General features: G+C 35.7%; 1 protein-coding gene across 1 annotated transcript in view; it reads left to right on the forward strand.

Moving 5' to 3' along the window:
- Window positions 1–19,606, forward strand: part of tyw1 (tRNA-yW synthesizing protein 1 homolog (S. cerevisiae)) — a 107,077-nt gene that overhangs the window by 44,413 nt on the left and 43,058 nt on the right. Inside the window, exons 14-15 of the mRNA XM_073817712.1 lie at window positions 5,823–6,000; window positions 8,837–8,972. Coding sequence (XP_073673813.1) covers window positions 5,823–6,000; window positions 8,837–8,972 — 314 coding nt within the window. The remainder of the gene's footprint in view (window positions 1–5,822; window positions 6,001–8,836; window positions 8,973–19,606) is intronic.

The following is a 19,606-nucleotide window of genomic DNA, read 5'->3' on the forward strand; positions in this document are numbered from 1 at the left end:
ATATTATTGAACAAAAATATATTTAATTGATTTTCCTGAAGAAAACAAAAAGTTAATTTTTAAGGCTTCGGTCACTTTTGACCGCGAGGGAGCCAAGTGTGACCCCTTAATGAGGAGGCCCAGAGGGTTAAGAAAACTAACAGTGGTTTATTATAGTTAAAATGTAGTATACTTTGTAATACTTTACTAGTGATACTTTGTGTGTGCTTCACTTTATTTGTGCCATTTTTATTAGTATATTATTATTTATCTATATATATTTTTTTAGAATTTGAATGATAAGACAATAATAAGTGAGATCTCTGACTGAAGTCCTTGAAAATCCAAAAAGTAAGGGTTTGAAAAGTCCTTGAAAGGTCTGGAATTTAGTTTCATCTGTGCGAAACCTGTTTAAATGATGTTATACCTTATTTTTTACTGTTCAGTTGGGAGAGTACGGTTGGTAAAGAAAACATTTCTTTAGCTCCATCTAGATGAAATTAGTTTTCCTTTTTGGATAATTGGTATTTCACAGATCCCATCTGAATCAAACGTGTCTGTGTTTTTCCTCAAATAACCTCTGAAAAGTATAACAAATCAGATTATATACTGTTTTGATTCACCTCAGGCATCCTCTGATCTAATTCCATACACGTAAAAATATGTCTGATTGCAGCATTTTTTTTTTTTTTTTCACAACGCTTATTTATTTTGACCGTCAGCTACCAGGACTGAAGTTAAATTTTCCATTCCATTGCCTTGTGCTGCATCTTCATTTTTTTTTTTCTCTAACATTTTGCAAACTTTCTGGGTGATATAACAGTGGATGCTGAAAATCATAGACTTTACAAAAGTTTACGGTTTCTTTCATGAAGTTTGAATTTTGCGGTGTTCTGGTTTGGTGGATTTTAGGGTGTTAACTGAAGCTTTTAGGAGGTTCAATCCCATAATAGTAATTAAATCAGTTTTTTTCATGAGTAATTAAGCTTTCCGTTAATGTATGGTTTGATAGGATAGGACAGTATTTGGCCGAGATACAACCATTTAAAAATATGGAATCTGAGGGTGAAAAAAAAATCAAAATATTGAGAAAATCACCTTTGAAGTTGTCCAAATGAAGTTCTTAGCAATGCATATTACTAATCAGAAATTTAGTTTTGATATATTTACAGTAGAAAATGGACAAAATATCTTCATGGGACATGATCTTTACTTAATATCCTAATATCCTTTTTGACATAAAAGAAAAATCAATAATTTTGACTCATACTATGTATTGTTGGCAATTGCTACAAATATACCCATGCTACTGATGACTGGTTTTGTGGTCCAGGGTCAAATATGGCCACCTGAGGGTGGACTGTATGCCATTCAGAATTAAAAATGCTTTTAAAAATTTTCATTCAGTTCCTGAACTGTCAACAAAATACAGAATTGTCATTTGAGTTCAAGAAGGTTGAATTAAAATAGTAAAAAATAAGTGCAGTTTTTAATTGCATTAATACAGAACATCCTGTGACCAATTTGTTTTAAAATCAAGCTCACGATTTGATAGCGAGCCAAATCCCAAACCCTGACTGACTGTAAGTCGCTTCGGATAAAAGCATCAGCTAAATGACAAATTAGTAAATTAAATGGTGGAATGAATCATTCTGCTTTTATCAAGTCAAATGTTACTGCAAAGGGAAATCATCTCTGTTTTGATCACAAATTCTTTTTGATTGAGGTAAGTCATGACAGAAAAAAAAGAGTCCTCTACTCTTAGGACTATTTTTGCAATGACATACTAATATTGTGTTATAAAACAATCTAATGCCAGCAAATTTCCCTTTCCCTCCAAAATGGCCTTTGGGACGTAACACATTCCTGTCTCTCATTCCTCATCTCAACAATCAGGTGACGTCAACACATAATGGGTTGTGATTTCGCTGCCAGATCCAAAGTTCAAGTACTTTGGTGGACATCTGGATTAGACTTTCTTGGGATTGTGGGGGCACACCAGATGGGTTTTCAAGGACCTTATAATGGGAACTGAATCCTTTAGCGCTCTTTCGTAGCGTTTGAAATCACTCCCTTAACATCGCTGGTTTTGTTTTACCGCACTGCCATCATACTCCAGTATATGGGGTGATTTGAAGACTGTTTGATGTGTTTTTTTTTCCTCCGTCTGCAGTAGTCTGAAAAATTCATCAGAGATGTCTAGCGTAGATGGCTACAAAACAGATCTGCAGCTAAGAAAGGGACTTTTCGGATGATATCTGCTGGGAATGTTATTAGGTGGGGTGGCACAGTCCCAAATTCGGTTTGATTTGATTTTATCATTCGCAGATTAAAGTTTCTGCTGTTCGAAACTCAAGACATCTGTCTTTGATCATCTGTTTTCAGCACAGATGTCAAACTTTTGTATTCGTCTGTAATGAACACTGCTTATGGTCTACTGTTCTGGTTGAATTATTTTTCACAAGTCTAATATTGTTCCCATCAAACATCTATATTCTTTCTTTAAGTTTTGAGAAATGGACAAGGAATGTTTTTCTAAAGCTTTGCATATTTTTGGGTCCAAAAATTAGAACTTTAGATCTATCTGAGCTAGAGAAATCAAGGCTCTTGATGGAGACTACTCTAGATTTTGTTCCAGTCAGTGCCAGATGTGTGTGTGTGTGTGTGTACAAGTTTCACCACCTCCACATCGTCGTCTGAGTCTCACCATCCTCTCTGGCTTGGTGGCGCAGTTGACATTTTAGCAGTGACATCACTGCTCCTTGTGGCAGAAGTAAGCCATGATGACCCAGGGCTGAGTAAACAAACGCACTAACAAGTGAACACAGAGCAGATGAAAGGCCAGGAAGCATGCTGTGCAGAGGGTACAGAGCCAGAAGACTCGGCGAGCAAGAGGGACCGAAATGTAGAGTGGCTACTAGAAATTGCAGTGTTGTTAGTTCTTTGACATTTTGACAATTTTTTTTTTTTTTTTTATTATTGTTGTCAGTCTGATTAGAATACTGTTTGTTAATGATCTTTTTTGGCATTTTAAATGTATCTACTAGTATAGTTTCTCAAGAGTTTCACAGGTCATACTTATTTACTTATTTTAGGTTTTGCATTTGAATAAATATTTATACAGAAATTGATATTATCGAATGCAAGCATCCAAGAGGTTCATGTCTTTCTTTCTTCAGTTGTAAAGAAATGGTGTTTTTGGATGAAAACATTTCAGGATTTCTCTCCATTATGTGTTTTCCCCCCAAAACACTATTTCTTTACGACTGAAGAAAGAAAGACATGAACCTCTTGGATGACAAGGGGGTGAGTACATTATCTGTAAATTCTTGTTCTTTCCTGCTTTTCCAAATTATTAACAGTTCCCAAGTTTAGACTGCCCTCCTTGAGTCCTTCACATCTTCAAAATTGAATTAAAATTCTTTCGTTTACTCAGGTTTTAACTAGTGCTGCCAATCGATTAAAATATCGTTTTTAAATATACAATAATATAAAGCAATATTTTCAGAGACAATCTTCAAATTAATGCAGAAACAACATTAATACAGTATATATTAATATTTGTTAGATATTTTCTATGACTGAAGATATCACTGATACCAATATGGTGTCTCTATGAAATTATTTTTTTTTACTAATATTTAACCACTGACCATAGCCATTCAACGCTACAGTATAATTGAGAGCTAACAGTAAGACTAAAAAACAACTTCTAATTTAAGTGAATTTAAAAAAATATTCACATAAACCCATTATTTACCTGTGCACCTCAGCAAATAGAAAATATACAGAAGTTGAGTCAAGTTATCAAACACTAATCCTAAATAAAATATAGATGAATCCTCAAAGCTACAAAAGTTATTGATTTCTTCTTTTTTCTTTTGTTTTTTACTTAAAAGACATTACAGCAGCTAGGTTGTTAGGTTTTCGGCTGCTATTACTTTAAGAGCTGCCGCTACAGTATACGTTTTGGTAAATTTGTTTTTACTCACATTTGGCCCGACAAAATCTCATCTGACTGTAGTTTACTGTTGTTCTACTGAAGCCCTCTTGTCATCTGTACCGTTTCCGCGCTCATTTGACTAGCGCTTGGCGCTGAGTTGAAAAGACTCAATTTGATGTGGTCGTAAAGACATTCTGCGACTAAATAAATGCAATTCTTGTCAAGAAAAAAAGTGACAAAAGCAACAGTTGTGAGTGAGGTGGCCAACCCTATCCCCGCCCCCGTGTTAAATATATAAACCAATCAAGAGCATTAATGGACCATAATTATTGCACAAATAGTATTTGGTATCAAGCAAAAAGGCAACCAAAAGTAAAAAAAAAAAATGTGTGTTTTACCTTCCAAAAAGTGATTTTTACCCCTCAAAATGCAATTGGGCTACTTTTAGACTAGTTTTGAGTACCAATTGGGCAGGTTTTGTTGTGAAAAGTTGACAACCCTGGTCTCACGCCAAATGTGTGAGAATTGGCAACCCTGTCATTAGTACTTATGCAGCTCATATTGATGCCTTATTCTGCATCACCATATTTTAAATCCCTTAATCTGACCCCATACCTAAAATTAACAACTACAATACTAATTGTAAAACAGCAAATTTGTTACATTATCTGTAAATTCTTGTTCTGAAAGTGAACTAGTTCTTTAAATGCTCTTTTTGGCACCATTTTAAAACTTTCTTGGGTTAAATTCAGTATTTGCTTGCATTCATTAATATCCATTTCTGTATAAATATCTATTCAAATGCGAAGCCTAAAATAAGTAGATTAGTATGATCTGCGAAACTCTTGAGAAACTAGACTAGTAGATACATTAATTAAAGAGCCATACAGGTTTCTAGTGGGTAAACCATGGCATTACAAATTAAACAGGTTTTTTTTTTTTTTTTTTTTTTTTACCACAAAATTACTCTAATTTGCATCTTTGTAGTGGAATTTAAACCCATTTTCTCTATTTTACCCTTAAACACTACACTACTTGTAAAAAAAAAATATATATATAGAAATGTTAGAAAAAAAATAGGTGGTCATTAATGGACCATAATTATTGCACAAATAGTATTTGGTATCAAGCTAAAAGCCAACCAAAAGTAAAAAAGAAATGTGTGTTTTACCTTCCAAAATGCAATTGGGCTACTTTTAGGCTAGTTTTGAGTACCAATTAGGCAGGTTTTGTTGTGAAAAGTTGGCAATCCTGGTCTCACGCCAAATGTGTGAGTGTTATTAGTACTTATGCAGCTCATATTGATGCCTCATTCTGCATCACCACATTTTAAATCCCTTAATCTGACCCCATACCTAAAATTAACAACTACAATACTAATTGTAAAACAGCAAATTTGTTTAGCAAATTTGAGTTTGTTTAGGGAAAACTCCTAGATAATATTGAATGTGTTTCTTGTTTTACCGTTGTTTCATATGTATACAAGTTTCAATGGCTTTTAGTTTATCAACAAAAAAAAAAACATATTTTTAGAAGATTCAAATGTTAATGTGCTCTTTTACTGTTAAATTAGAGAATCCTTGAATCAATATTGAATCAGACATCTCAAAATAAAGCAAAATGATAAAAAACAAAAAGTTGTGACTAGCTAGGTTATTTTGTAGTATGGTGTTAATGGGCATGGTTGTTGTATGGGAATCGCACCTCAGCCTGACATTGGCTCAACCAATGATGTGCGTTGGGGGTGGAATTAACTACTTGATTGGCTAATGGCAGATTTGAAGAGTGTTTGAAAAACTTATTTTTTTGCAATTCTCATCGTAGTCCTAGTTGCAAAGAAACTTCACAATCTGATCACCGACCAATTTATAACCATTTGGTATGTGTTTTCACATAACAGGTGTTCCAGGAGTGCGTCCCGAACGCTTTGAAGAGGGCCTCACTGTGAAGCACTGTGCTTTGTCTCTGGTGGGCGAACCCATCATGTATCCTGAGATCAACTCCTTCCTTCGACTCCTTCACCAGCAGAACATATCCAGCTTCCTCGTCACTAATGCCCAGTTCCCTGAGGAGATCAGGTGGGATTTGAAGCCTTTAGCTTGGGGAATCAATGCTGAATCACATGCTAAAAAACACATGTTGGTCATTCACTACTGTTAATATATACACACGTTCTCTTCAGAGTCTATGATAAAACTCTCGTTGTGTATCATTCAGTGATTCTGATCTGGTGCCTACAGACAAAGCCTGTTTTTGCATGCGTTTGTTCTCTGTATATCTGCAGTAGTTCTAACAGCTGAACATCCTCCAGCTTGAAGTTTTTCCCTCAGTCTTTGAAGTCCCACTTGGGCTGTAACTGGACTGATAAGCCATAATCAGGCACTGAATTGCAAATCACAGCTTCTTCGACTCCCAGCTCCTCCAATTCCACCAAAATTGTGCTAAGTTTCCAGGAGCAGCCGAAGAGCTTTTAGCTATCTCTCTCTTTCTTGCTCCTCGGCTCAATGCAAAATACATCCTCACCTCATTCTCCTGACGGCTGCACCCAGAATGCTCTCACAGATCAGGCAGGTTATCTGAGGGTGATGGGACGTCATCTCGGCAGCTCGAATATCATGTTGGCAGTGTGCTGAGGAAGTGAGAAACACTTGTCAATCGTTGTTCTTTATCTCGAAACTGCAAGCTTTGTCACGCTTCTCTGCTGAAGCAGGCCTTTTCTGCATGATAAACAAACCAACCGAGGCAAAAAAATTATATTTACTGAGGTTCCCAGCAGTGAGCCTTCCCTGCTTTCTTATATGCTGTTATAATGAAATGCTTTATTGCTTTCATCTCGGGAGGAAAGGATGAAATGGCACAAACCACTTAACAACTCAAAATATTTAATGACACTGAACCAATGACTTATTTTAATGCTCTTGATTGGTTTATATATTTAACACGGGGGCGGGGATAGGGTTGGCCACCTCACTCACAACTGTTGCTTTTGTCACTTTTTTTTCTTGACAAGAATTGCATTTATTTAGTTGCAGAACGTCTTTACGACCACATCAAATTGAGACTTTTCAACTCAGCGCCAAGCGCTATTCAAATGGGCGCGGAAACGGTACAGATGAAAAGAGGGCTTCAGCAGAACAACAGTAAACTACAGTCAGATGAGGTTTTGTCGGGCCAAATGTCAGTAAAAACAAATTTACCAAAATGTATACTGTGCTGGTGAATCAGAGTATGCGCATCAGATCCATTTCACGTTCAGCAGCGGCAGCTCTTAAAGTAATAGCAGCCAAAAACCTAACAACCTAGCTGCTTTAAAGTCTATTAATTAAAAAACAAAAGAAAAAGAAGAAATCAATAACTTTTGTAGCTTTAAGGATTCATCTATATTTCATTTAGGATTTAGTGTTTGATAACTTGAATCAACTTCTGTTTATTTTCTACTTGCTGAGGTGCACAGGTAAATAATGGGTTTATGTGAAGATTGTTTTAAATTCACTTAAATTAGAAGTTGTTTTTTAGTCTAACTGTTAGCTCTCAATTATACTGTAGTGTTGAATGGTTATAGTCAGTGGTTAAATATTAGTAAAAAAATAACAATTTCATAGAGACACCATATTGGTATCAGTGATATCTTCAGTCACAGAAAATATCCAACAAATATTAATATATACTGTATTAATGTTGTTTCTGCATTAATTTGAAGATTGACTCTGAAAATATTGCTATATATTATAGTATATTAAAAAAACAATATTTTAATCGATTGACAGCACTAGTTTAAACCTGAGTAAACAAAATAATTTTAATTCAATTTTGAAGATGTAAAGGACTCAAAGAGGGCAGTCTAAACTTCGGAACTGTATATAATAACTGTAATAATTTTTGTAAATAAACTCTTTGTGAGTTTGCAGGTGGTGAAAATCGAATAATATACACGCAACAATGAGCGCACTTAGTCCAGCAGACGGCATTGGGTGTATTAAAGACTTAAAGTGACTTAAAATCCTGCCCAGGCTTGTGAACAGATACAGATTTGCGTTTCATCAGCATAGCAATGAAATCTGAGTGTGTGTCATCAAATTATTTTAGTAAATTAGAAAATGGAAAGGGCCCAGGACTGAACCCTGGGGGACACCATGAGCAACAGGAACAGGACTTGATTTGGTTATCAGTAGTATTTAATGCCTTTCACTAATAGGATATTACCCAGTGGAAAGCAGTATCATGATGTTAAATGCTAATATCTGGGAAATATTGTGGCAGACTGTCAAAAGCCTTGCTGAGATCTAGGGTTACAAAAATGGCTAAGAGCCAGAACACAAGAGGTGGTTATCGTCTACCTGCTGAGATTTTTGAGAATGTGTGTAAATACACTTTTTTTTTTTCAAGATGGTTTTTAAAATGACTCCAGTGTTGTCTGTTTTGAAAACCGGTGGTCGTATTGACTTGTCTATTTGCCCGTAGGGAAACCACAAGGATAATTCTCGCCTTCACTTATCACTCAGATGCCTTCTCTTACTGCATAGTGGCTAGCAATGTTTCGAGACTGGCATCCCCTGATTAGAAATAGAATGTTTTTATGAAGTGATTGAGTGATTTGAGTCTTTTATTTGGCTAATGCAGCTCTGGCAGTTGTTAGTATGGTACATTGTCTGAATGTTCACATTTCCTACTCTTGGCTACTCCAGTTTTCATCTAAAAAATTCAAGCACTCAATTGTGTGCTGCTTTGTGTTGTACACAGTGACAAAGAATGCAATACAAAAGAGCCTCTTGCTCTGGCTGCCAAAAATGGTTTAGATCCTGTTGTTTAACTTCAATCCAGTATTCATCAGTTTTGTTAATATGTTAAAAAGCAAGACTGTCTTTATACAATGCTAAGTTAATTCCCCTGCTAACTCGTTTTCTCTGTCTATAGGAGTCTTGTGCCTGTTACACAACTTTATGTCAGCGTTGATGCCAGCACCAAAGACAGTCTGAAGAAAATTGACCGTCCCCTTTTCAAAGACTTCTGGCAGCGCTTTTTGGACAGTCTAAGAGCGCTTGGTGAAAAGGTAGGTCCACAATGCTGTAATCCAAATAAAACAAGACTTCTGACTCTAGACTCTAGGTAGGACAGTTAATTTGTTTTGAGCATGTAATACTACTTCATGGTCTCACAACCTGAAAGGCACATTTGGATGGGGTAAAAAAATCTGAAACTCTGGTCTTAGAGGTGGGACTGTTGTTCTAGACTGATAAGGCAATCTTAAGGTCATTGCACACAGAGTCTGAAACTTTCGCACGTTAAAAAATAAATACAACCTCATGTTGTGTCAGTCAAGTTTACACACTGCCTCCGAAACATTGGTCCATCATTAAAAAATTCGGATCAGGTTTGATTTTCTGCATTTGTGGATCCATAGCAAGCATTTTGATAGAAAAAGGATGACGAATATGAAAAAAACTAAAAAAATGCATATGAAAAATTCTGATTCAGCATGCAAGGACCTTATGTCTGAAAGAAGCCAAGTCCTTTTATTAGTGCCAACTGTTCTTAACACTCACCCATGTTGACCTTTGCCTGTAATGTATTATCTACAGTACAAGACCTTGGGTAATACTTATGAATTGATGTTCAGCTGTTTTTTTTTTTTTTTTTTTTTTATAATAAACCAAACCGTTTGGTAATAGTTATAGTGGCCAAGGATTAGCAAACTCCACGTAAAACTGATCGGACAAACCAAATTGTAAGTTGTAGAGACTTGAAACTTGAAGGGATGGTAGTTCTCCCACCGTTGACAACGTCACCAAGGCTCACCCCAATCTGCCTGACAGGGGCGCTACAGTGATCAAAAGTACGAAAACGCTCATAACTCCTAAACTTGTCGCAAGTGTCTTATTTTGTTGGAATCACGCCAGACAAAATCACGCCTTCACCCTGGCGAAATTTTTTGGTAATTTTGCTTTTTTGGAAAAACCTACATTTGCATACTAGTCCTAGGGTTTTTACCCAATCGAAACCAAACCAGTACAGGAAGATTCCCTGGAAAGTGAATATCAATAATTACCAAAAAAGTTTAACTTTTGACTTTCTGTCGCAAAGGGACGCCAAAATGTTCAAAAGTGGCAAGCTGTCTTTACAAAAATGGCTAAAATGGCTACTTTTAAACAGAATGAGTATCTTCGCCAAACTCTCAATGCAATATGTAAGAGCTGAATCTGAGGTCACATGAAAAAAGTTGAAGAGCTTGGCCACTTGGTGGCGCTATAAGAGGGGGAAAAAACAAACAAACATAAAACCGGCCATAAGTAGGCAACCATTTGTCCTATTGACGTGAAAATTGGTGCACATGTTCTTGGTCCAAAGTGCTACAAGTGGCAATAAGGACATTGCATATCTCAAAAAATATGGCCGCCATTGGCCGGTAAAATTTGAGTACCTGTTAGACAAGGTTAATGGAGGTAATCTTAAAAAAAAAAAGAAAAAAAAACTACTTTTGCAAACATATCCTCTAGAAAAAAAAACACTGTAGTGCAATTCTCTGGACTCTCAAGGTCAATACTTATTTAACAAAAATTTAAATGTACCCTTTGGGAAGCTATAACCGGGTCATTTAGAAAAGGGGCCTGTCCAAATTTACCCAGAAGCCTATAAAGTCTAAGCAAAAACACAAAACGTCTGGTGAGCACATGCGAAAGGTGATTCTAAACAAGCATACAAAGTTTTAGGGAGAATGAACCCCAGCTGACGCTATAACAAAAAACATTACATTCCTATCGTAAATGACCTGGATTAGCCAAAAATGCTTTTTTAATAATTTATTTAGGTCATTACAGGCTTGATTAAATATGTAATGTATTTTTTCATATGTGTTTAAATGCCTTAAAGCGCTTGAACTCTAGTAAAAAATTACCAGAGTTCAAGCGCTTTAAGGCATTTAAACACATATGGAAAATTAGTCTTCCGATTAATGACATTATATTGTTCATTCAGACTGATTAGTGTACACAGAATGTGCACAAACACGAATACTCACTGAATAAATGAATAAGCTTTCCATTGATGTATGGTTTGTTAGGATAGGACAATATTTGGCCAAGATCAAATTTGAAAATCTGGAATCTGAGGGAGCAAAAAAAATCTAAATACTGAGAAAGGTGTCCAAATAAAGTTCTTAGCAATTCATATTACTAATCAAAAATTACATTCTGATATATTTATGGTAGGAATTTTACAAAATATCTTCACTGAACATCATCTTTACTTAATATCCTAATGATTTTTTGGCATAAAAGAAAAATCGGTCATTTTGACCCATACAATGTATTTTGGGCTATTGCTACAAATATACCAATGCTACTTAAGGCTGGTTTTGTGATCCAGGGTCACATATAGTGTCTGGATCCTAAAGAATCAGCTGGAACTTGGAAAAAAGCACCATTGCCCTTAAATGACTTGTACTGACACTAATAATCATTGTGTCTTTGCACAGGCCATGTAAAGTAGACAGAAGGAGACACTAGTATTTTTTTAATCATTCAACTCTCTGCAATCGCTAAAGTCAACATTTATTAAGTGTTTTACAAGGTTAATAGCTCTGTTGTGCAGTACTGCGTGTAGAACTCAATTGTTGCTGGCCCTAAATATGATTGTTTAATTACAGAAAGCTGTTCCTCTTGCTTTACTTCACTCATTATTTTCCCCATAATTCATATCAGGCCTGTACAAAACACTCTGGAAATCCCTGCTATCGATTATGTTAATCCCAAACATCATGACTGCAAAGCTTCAGGATTGATTTCATCTTAACCCAAATCCTGTGGTTTATCTGAATAATAACGTGCGTCGTCTTATAACGATGTTATTTTTTAAAAATCTCTATAGAAGGTGTTGACTAAATGCCTTCAGATTTAACTGCATTATTGAGGTGAGGTTCTGTTAAAAATGTTAGCTTGATAAAGTGGATGCGTGGGTGCTGTCCGTCAACAGCTCTTACTCTGGGTTCAGCATGCTGAGATGACAAAAGCAGTTTGTTACATGGGGGCCTTGGCATTACTGCTTAATGATTTTAAGTGCCATCATTCAGAGATGATTCACTGCGCCAATGTGCTAAACTTCTGTAATGACTTCCCTGCATTTGCCATTGAACAGACCGCTCACTCTATGTATGTGTGTCTGGACATATGTGCATATGTGAGTCATAAAAAGGAAGATACAATAACAGAAAGTGCTCTTCTGTTTTTTAATGAGTTGAGATCACCTGCAGTGTCGCTTTCTAGCTGAAGAGAGCAACTTGACACTGATGGCACTGTAGGCAGCGGGATTGTGAGGCATTCAGCATAGTGCTTTTGCGAAGGAAATGCGTATGTAAAGTTTTATTTTGAAGATGTCATTCAAACTGGCCCTTCTTGTTTCAGTGTGACCAGAATAAGCTGTAGTGTTACCAGACTTTACGCTGATGGTGAAAGTCCAGCACTTTGAGACGAGTGAGAATTTCATGTGGCTGACGCCTGCTGTGCCTCCATCACTTAAACTTCACCTGTCTAGACTCTCACTGATTCCTTACGCAATTTGTCATTTTCTGTACTAATTGTGTTGTGGTTTATTCATCATCCTCACATTTGAAAGATTTAATTACTAGGCTTTTGTTTCAAGGCAATTTGTCAGAGATAAATAAGATGCAAGTATAAATACAAAATCACTAATGGCTGTTTTATTCTCAGCATTCATCACCATAACAGTTCTATTAAATTTTCTTCCCTTTTCGCCTGTAACTACAAAAAATTACTTCCTCATTAATGTTAGTGTGCATTCTGCTTAATTGGTTTCTCAGATATTGGCCAACAATTTGTATTTATTATATACTGTTTGCATTAATTTTGTGGTGTTTTTTTTTTTTCCATCTAATTTCTGTGCACTGTACAAAACCCAAATCCTTTAAGAACTCAATATAGGAGCTTTTAAATATCTCCCGCTTCTATTAGCAGGTCCAGTGTGACTTCAAGACCTTGAAATGAAGCTTTGCCATAAAACCAGTTGCAGGGAACGCATAACACCAATAACCCGCCTTAGACACTCTCATAAAAAAGGGCAGAACTCCGTTTATACACCACCGGGGGTTGGATTTAAATGACATCTACAAACAAGCTGTTGAATTACAACAATATGATATATACTGTACATAGGCCATTCTACATAATTGGTGCTAAACTGCTGTTCCACAACGAAAAAAAACACATTTAAAAAGCATTAAAGAATTCAAATCTTAGATGTTTACTAAGATCTATCTGAAATCTGTCTATTGAAACCCACAATAATATTTGAAATATCAGTAAGCTTAATATATAAAATATAATTTATTGGGTACTTTCAATTGGGAGGTGGCTGTCCCGACCCCTAACCCTTAAATTTCAACTTATGAAAGCAATATTGAATCACTACCAAAACCGTCACGACCGAAACATGTCATTATTTCGATAGTGGCAAAAGGGTATATCATTTTGAGGTAAATGTGTTCAAAAGTATGAAAAATCTGTCTAACTTTAAAGAATGTCACTACTGAACATCATTTTTTATAATTAAGCACACTATTTTGTGTTCAGAGCTGTGCTAGCTAACTATGTGCTGATTAGCATCTTTGAGCTAGGTCCAAAAATATCTAAAATTGTCACTACTGAAACGGCCACGACCAAACAGGTCATCAGTGTTTCCTTCTGGAGCACCAGTGAGCATTTGAACCTTCTGTAATAGTTGCATACACAAAAAAAGCTGAACCCCAAAGAATTTGTGGGACCTGAAAGACAGCAGGCAGTTTAACTGTTCAGGACAAACAACTATCACGAAACAAAAAAACAGCTGTGAATCAGGTTACAACCAAGCGGCAACCTCCTGCTCTCTCTATTGAAACCAACACGGAAGTGGCTTAAACTGCAATTCATCGACTGGCCGCTAGAGACTGGCTGCAAAAGGGAGTCAATCCCATAGACGCCCCATGTTAAAATGCATAACTTCACAGCAGAAAAAAACATGTTTACAGCCTGGTTCAAAAAGTCGTTTTGGTCTATATAGCTAATTTCGCCCTTCATGTCAACTGTGAGGAGGGTTAATTTTTTCATAACTCGTCCGTTTAAGTTATATTAAGCCTTAAAGTTCAGCATAATTAAGGGCGTGGCCACTTGAGTGACGGGGGATTGCCACTGCTGTCGTCTGCTGTCTTCAGGAATTTCGAAGTCGTCATCTGATTAGTTGAATTTGATTGGATTTTCGGGAGACACGGGTGTCGCATTTATTTTCGGTCCGCCGGGAAACAAAGAGCAGACTGATTTACTCGCCGTTTTGCTAAAAGGTGCTTATGCAGACGCCATTGTTATACACATTTGCGACGTTCGTGAACAAATTACTGACTTACTGCTTGTTTTCCCTCTTCTTCGTTAACTTTCAATGCTGGTTATTTCAATGACTGACTTGTTGCACGCCAGTCTGTTGTTGAGGGGGCATTTCCACGTACGGATACGTAATGCTGAACGATTGGTGATTGGTTGTTTGACATGTCGGTCAAACGGCCTTTTGGGGGGTCCTTGGCCAATGAAAGCTGCCATGGATTCCAGAAGATGTTATGATAGTGTTTAGTTCAATATATATTCAAATGAATGAATCCTTAACTTTGAAATCAGTATGATCAACTTTTTTGCCTTCTATAAAGAAAAAATATAACCCTTCTTATATAAATATATATATATATATATATATATATATATATATATATATATATATATATATATTAGTATTTCAGTAGTGACAAATTTGGGGAGAGGACAAATGTTCCAAAACTTTCTGAAAATGCAATGAGAATTAACTGCACAATTACTAGAAATGTGTACCTTTGATGTTATACAATTGCATGCATTTATTGCATGCATACAAATTTTGCGGGAAAATAGTGGCCCAATGGATTCTTGATGAGAAAGAAAGAAAATTAGTAAGAGAGAAAGAGAAGTAAGGGAAGAAAAAAGTTTGAGTAAGAAAGAAAAATGCTGTGTGTTGTGCTTCAGCTAAGTGTGGGTAATTAAGATATAGGCAGAATCCTTTGGGAGACACTGGATTGAACGTCTTTGCATCTGGTCTCTGACACTTTTCTTGTTTTTCTTTTCTATTTTTTTAGTTCACACCGTGTTTCATCTCATGTGCTTTGCAGCAGAGCAGGGAATCATAATAATGTTTTTGAGCGAGAACAAGGGCGCATTTGAACGTTTTTCTCTTCAAAATATGAGTGCCTTTTATTGTGCGCGGTTATATATTGGACACATTATATGTAGATCACAGATGACATTTTCCCTACTACATAAATAAACTGCAAATAGTGTGTAACAGCAGGTGGCATCTTTACAGTTTTTTTATTTATTTTTCATGAGAGAGGATCTTATGTTTCTCCGAGTTGGGAGAATAATCTATTGCTTTAGTACACTTGTGTCAAAGTGCCTTATTATAGATTACGTACTATAAAGTAAAGATTAAATTGTTATTGCATATTGACATTTTTTTCGGCTCTCAGAAACATGCATACAGAGGTGTAAGGCAGCAGTTTTTGCCAGGAATTTAAATTTTGATTCGACTTAAAACAATCCCAAAAACCTTTTTTTGTTCAGTGCTCTTCTATACACTACTAGTCAAAAGTTTTTGAACAGTGAGATTTTTAAAGTTTTTTTAAAGAAGTCTTTTCTCCTCACGAAGCCTGCGTTTATTTGATCCAAAGTACAGCAAAAACTGTACAAATTTTTAATATTTTTACTATTTAAAATAACTGTTTTCTATTTGAATATGTGTTAAAATGTAATTTATTCCTGTGATTTCAAAGCTGAATTTTTTAATATCATTACTCCAGACACATGATCTTTCAGAAATCATTGTAATATTCAGATTCGCTGCTCAAAAACCGTTTCTTATTATTATTTTTATGTTGAAAGCAGTCAAGTATAATTTTTTCAGGTTTCTTTAATGAATAGAAAGTTCAGAAGAACAGCATTTATCTGAAATAGAAATCTTTTGTAACATTATAAATGTCTTTATCATCACTTTTGAATAAATTAAAGCATTCTTGCTAAATAAAAGTATTAATTTCTGTAACCGTAAATAATATATACTCCAAGCTTTGAATGGTATAGTGTATAATGTTGCAAAATATTTTGATTTCAGATAAATGCTGATCTTTGGATCTTTCTATTTATCAAAGAGTCCTGAAAAATAATACTTAACTGTTTTTAATATTGATAATAATAGCAATAAATGTTTCTTGAACAGCTAATCATTGTCTTAGAATGATGCTGTAAATTTAGCTTTGATCATAGGAATAAACCACATTTGAAAATATATTAAAATAGACAACAGTCATTTTAAATAGTAAAAATATTTCAAGTTTTTTCCATTTTTGCTGTACTTAAAATAAATGCAGGCTTGGTGAGCAGAAGAGACTTTAAAAACAATAAAAATCTTACTGTTCAAAAACTTTTGACTGGTAGTGTATTTATCAGGAGATGTTTGGGTAGACCTCCGCTTAATTGGACTCATAATTGGGACTAATAAGGACTAAAATGGATTTCTGATGCTCTTCTGTGTTCATTTAGGGGCGCATCAACACTAAAATGCAAAAGGTTCTTTATTAAATATTTAAGACTGAGTTTAAGAATGATGAAAATCCATTGGAATTCATCTTAAGTATTCTATGTCTCTACAAATTGGAGACTGAGGTTTCTGTGTGCCCTTGCATGGCTGAGTGGTGTAGGGTTTCGTTAAGTGCACACACACAGAGCCCGTCCCTCCATACTAAGTGTGTCCTTGCAATCTCTAGCTCTCAGGCTCGATAAGTGCTGTTCGTGTTGAAATGCATTGCTCAGCACTCTTGTTTTTCAAGGAAATTGTACAAATACGGCACATGACAGATGACGAGACATGCTAGAATTATGTGGTACCTTTTCAGGATATGTAATAACTTCCTATCGGTTGTGATCTGTGCGGAAACATTTGACAATCCTAGCCTGTGTTTTGATTGACAGCATCTTTTCGAGCTGTTTGTGTGCAAACGGTCTTGCTCTTTTAAGACCTTTTGCAAAGCTGAAAATACCATGCACAGTGGTGAACAGAGGTCAGATTGAAAAGTTGCAATATATAACTTTGTGCTGCCATTTCTTAGTATTTCCATCCTGTTCCCGCCGACTTCAGAAGATTCAGAATAAGTTCTCTGCTCTTTCTTCCAAGCCATAAGAACTTTATATCTTATAGATGCTAGTTTAACAAAGTGTAGCAATTTCAAATTCGTAACCAAATTACTTTTTTTGAAGAAAAAGAAGAAAATGTCATGGTGTTTTAGATGGTTGGCTGCAGCGTTATACTGCAGTTTCTTCAGGGATTTTGAGTGGTTTTAGCTGTTTGCATCCAAGTTGCAAATTAATTTTATGCAGGATATTGCAAAACTATTTTGAAGAGAATTCACTTTTAGTAGTAACTTTTTGTTAACAAACATAGTTTGCTTAGTAATGCAAATTTGAGTGAATTATTCAGTCACATCATGACATGTTGAGGCAAAATAGCATTTTCTTTTGCATTTATGAATTTGTTTGCTAAAAAAGAATAAATGCTAGTATCATTGTGTATATGCTTTTACAGTTGAAGTCAAAAGTTTACATACACCTTTTGCAGAATCTGCAAAATGGTAATTATTTTACCAGAATAGGAGGGATCATACAAAATGTATGTTATTTTTTTTTATTTTAATACTGACCTGAATAAGCTATTTCACATAAAAGACATTTGCATATAGTTCACAAGAGAAAGTAATAGTTGAATTTATAAATATGACCCTTTTCAATAGTGTGCATGTGATTGATCCACAGATTGATCTATTGTTCATGAGTTCCTTGTTTGTCTTGAACATTTAAACTGCCTGCTGTTCTTCAGAAAAGTCATTCAGGTCCCACAATTTTTTTTGTTTTTTTCAGCATTTTTATGTATTTGAACCCTTTCCAACAATGACTGTATGATTTTGAGATCCATCTTTTCACACTGAGGACAACTGAGGGACTCATATGTAACTATTACAGAAGGTTCAAACACTCACTGATGCTCCAGAAGGAAACACGATGCATAAAGAGCTGTGGGTGAAAACTTTTGAACAGAATGAAGATGTGTACATTTTTCGTATTTTGCCGAAATATCATAATTTTTCATTTAGTTCTGCTCTTCAAAAACTACAGAAGATACTTACATGTTTCCCAGAAATCAAAATAAGTTAAATTTACTCTAATCTTTAAATTGAAAAAGTTCCCCCCGGCTTTTAATGTATTGGTGTCCTTCTGGAGCATCAGTGAGCATTTGAACCTTCTGTAATAGTTGCATAGACAAAAAAAAACTAAAACAAAGAATTGGTGGGACCTGAAGGCTTTTTCTGAAGAACAGCGGGCAGCTTAACTGTTCAGGACAAACAAGGGACAGCTGTGACTCATTCAGGTAACAACACAGTATAAATAATTATATTGAATGGTATATTGAAAACTTTTGAATGGGGTCATTTTTATAAATTCAACTATATGTTTAACATTTTGGTGTATGCAAACTTTTGTCCTCAACTGTATATATATCTTGGTGTATATGACTTTCTTCTTTCAGACAAATGCCATCTCGAGTTATTTAAAAAAAAAAATGTCCTGGCTCTCCCAAGCTTTATATTGGCAGTGAATGGGTGTTGAGATTTTGAAGTCTAATAAAGTGCATCCATCCATCATAAAAGGTACTCCACACGGCTCCGGAGGGTTAAGGCCTTCTGAAGCGAATCAATGCATTTGGGTACGAAAAATATCCATATTTAAAACTTTATAAACCGCAATCTGAGAAAAAGTGGCGTTCGAGTGCATGACGTAGCCGTAGTGTAAGCTCCGGTGAGAAGTGACGAACGAGGAGAGAGCAAAACAGCTGGTCACGCATTTGAAATAAAAAAAGAGAATTTGCAAAGAAAGATGTCAGAGGATTTTAATATAAAGCCAAGAGGAGACTTTTTGCTGTAAACAAAACTTGGTTCTCGCGAGTCTAGCATATTCTCAGTTGTGCTTACGCTACACCTACGTCCTACGTCATCCTCTAAAATACAACACTTTTGTGAATGCGAGTATGACAGTTAGCGGAAGCTAGAGATTACAGTTTGTCAAGTTTTAAATATGGATATTTTTGTTACACAAACACATCAAATCACTTCAGTAGGCCTTTATTAACCCCCCAGAACCGCGTGGAGTACTTTTTATGATGGATGTACACACTTTATTGGACTTTTTAAAATCTTGACAGCCATTTACTACCATTATAAAGCTTGAAAGAGCAAGGACATTTTTTAATGTAACTCTGACGGTATTCGTCTGAACAAAGAAAGTCATATACACCTAGAATGGCTTGAGGGTAAGTAAATCATTAAGTAGTTTAAATGTTATCCCTTTAAACGGAAGAGATTGCTTTAATGGCTTTCTGCATGTTAGTATGTGCAATAATAACAATGAGGCTTGCCTTATTGTGAAAACTCAAAGTGTAGAGTAAAAAAGGGCTGACACAGAGCTTTGCCTATGTTGGCATGCAACTCTTCTGGTTCAGCATGTGGCTGTCTGTTTTTTCACAGAGCCCTGCTGACCTGCTGCCTGATTCTGCCTCAGGTGTAGGCTGGATGAAGCT

This window comes from Garra rufa, chromosome 14 (genome assembly GCF_049309525.1).
Source record: "Garra rufa chromosome 14, GarRuf1.0, whole genome shotgun sequence".
In the NCBI taxonomy this organism is placed as follows: Eukaryota; Metazoa; Chordata; class Actinopteri; order Cypriniformes; family Cyprinidae; genus Garra; species Garra rufa.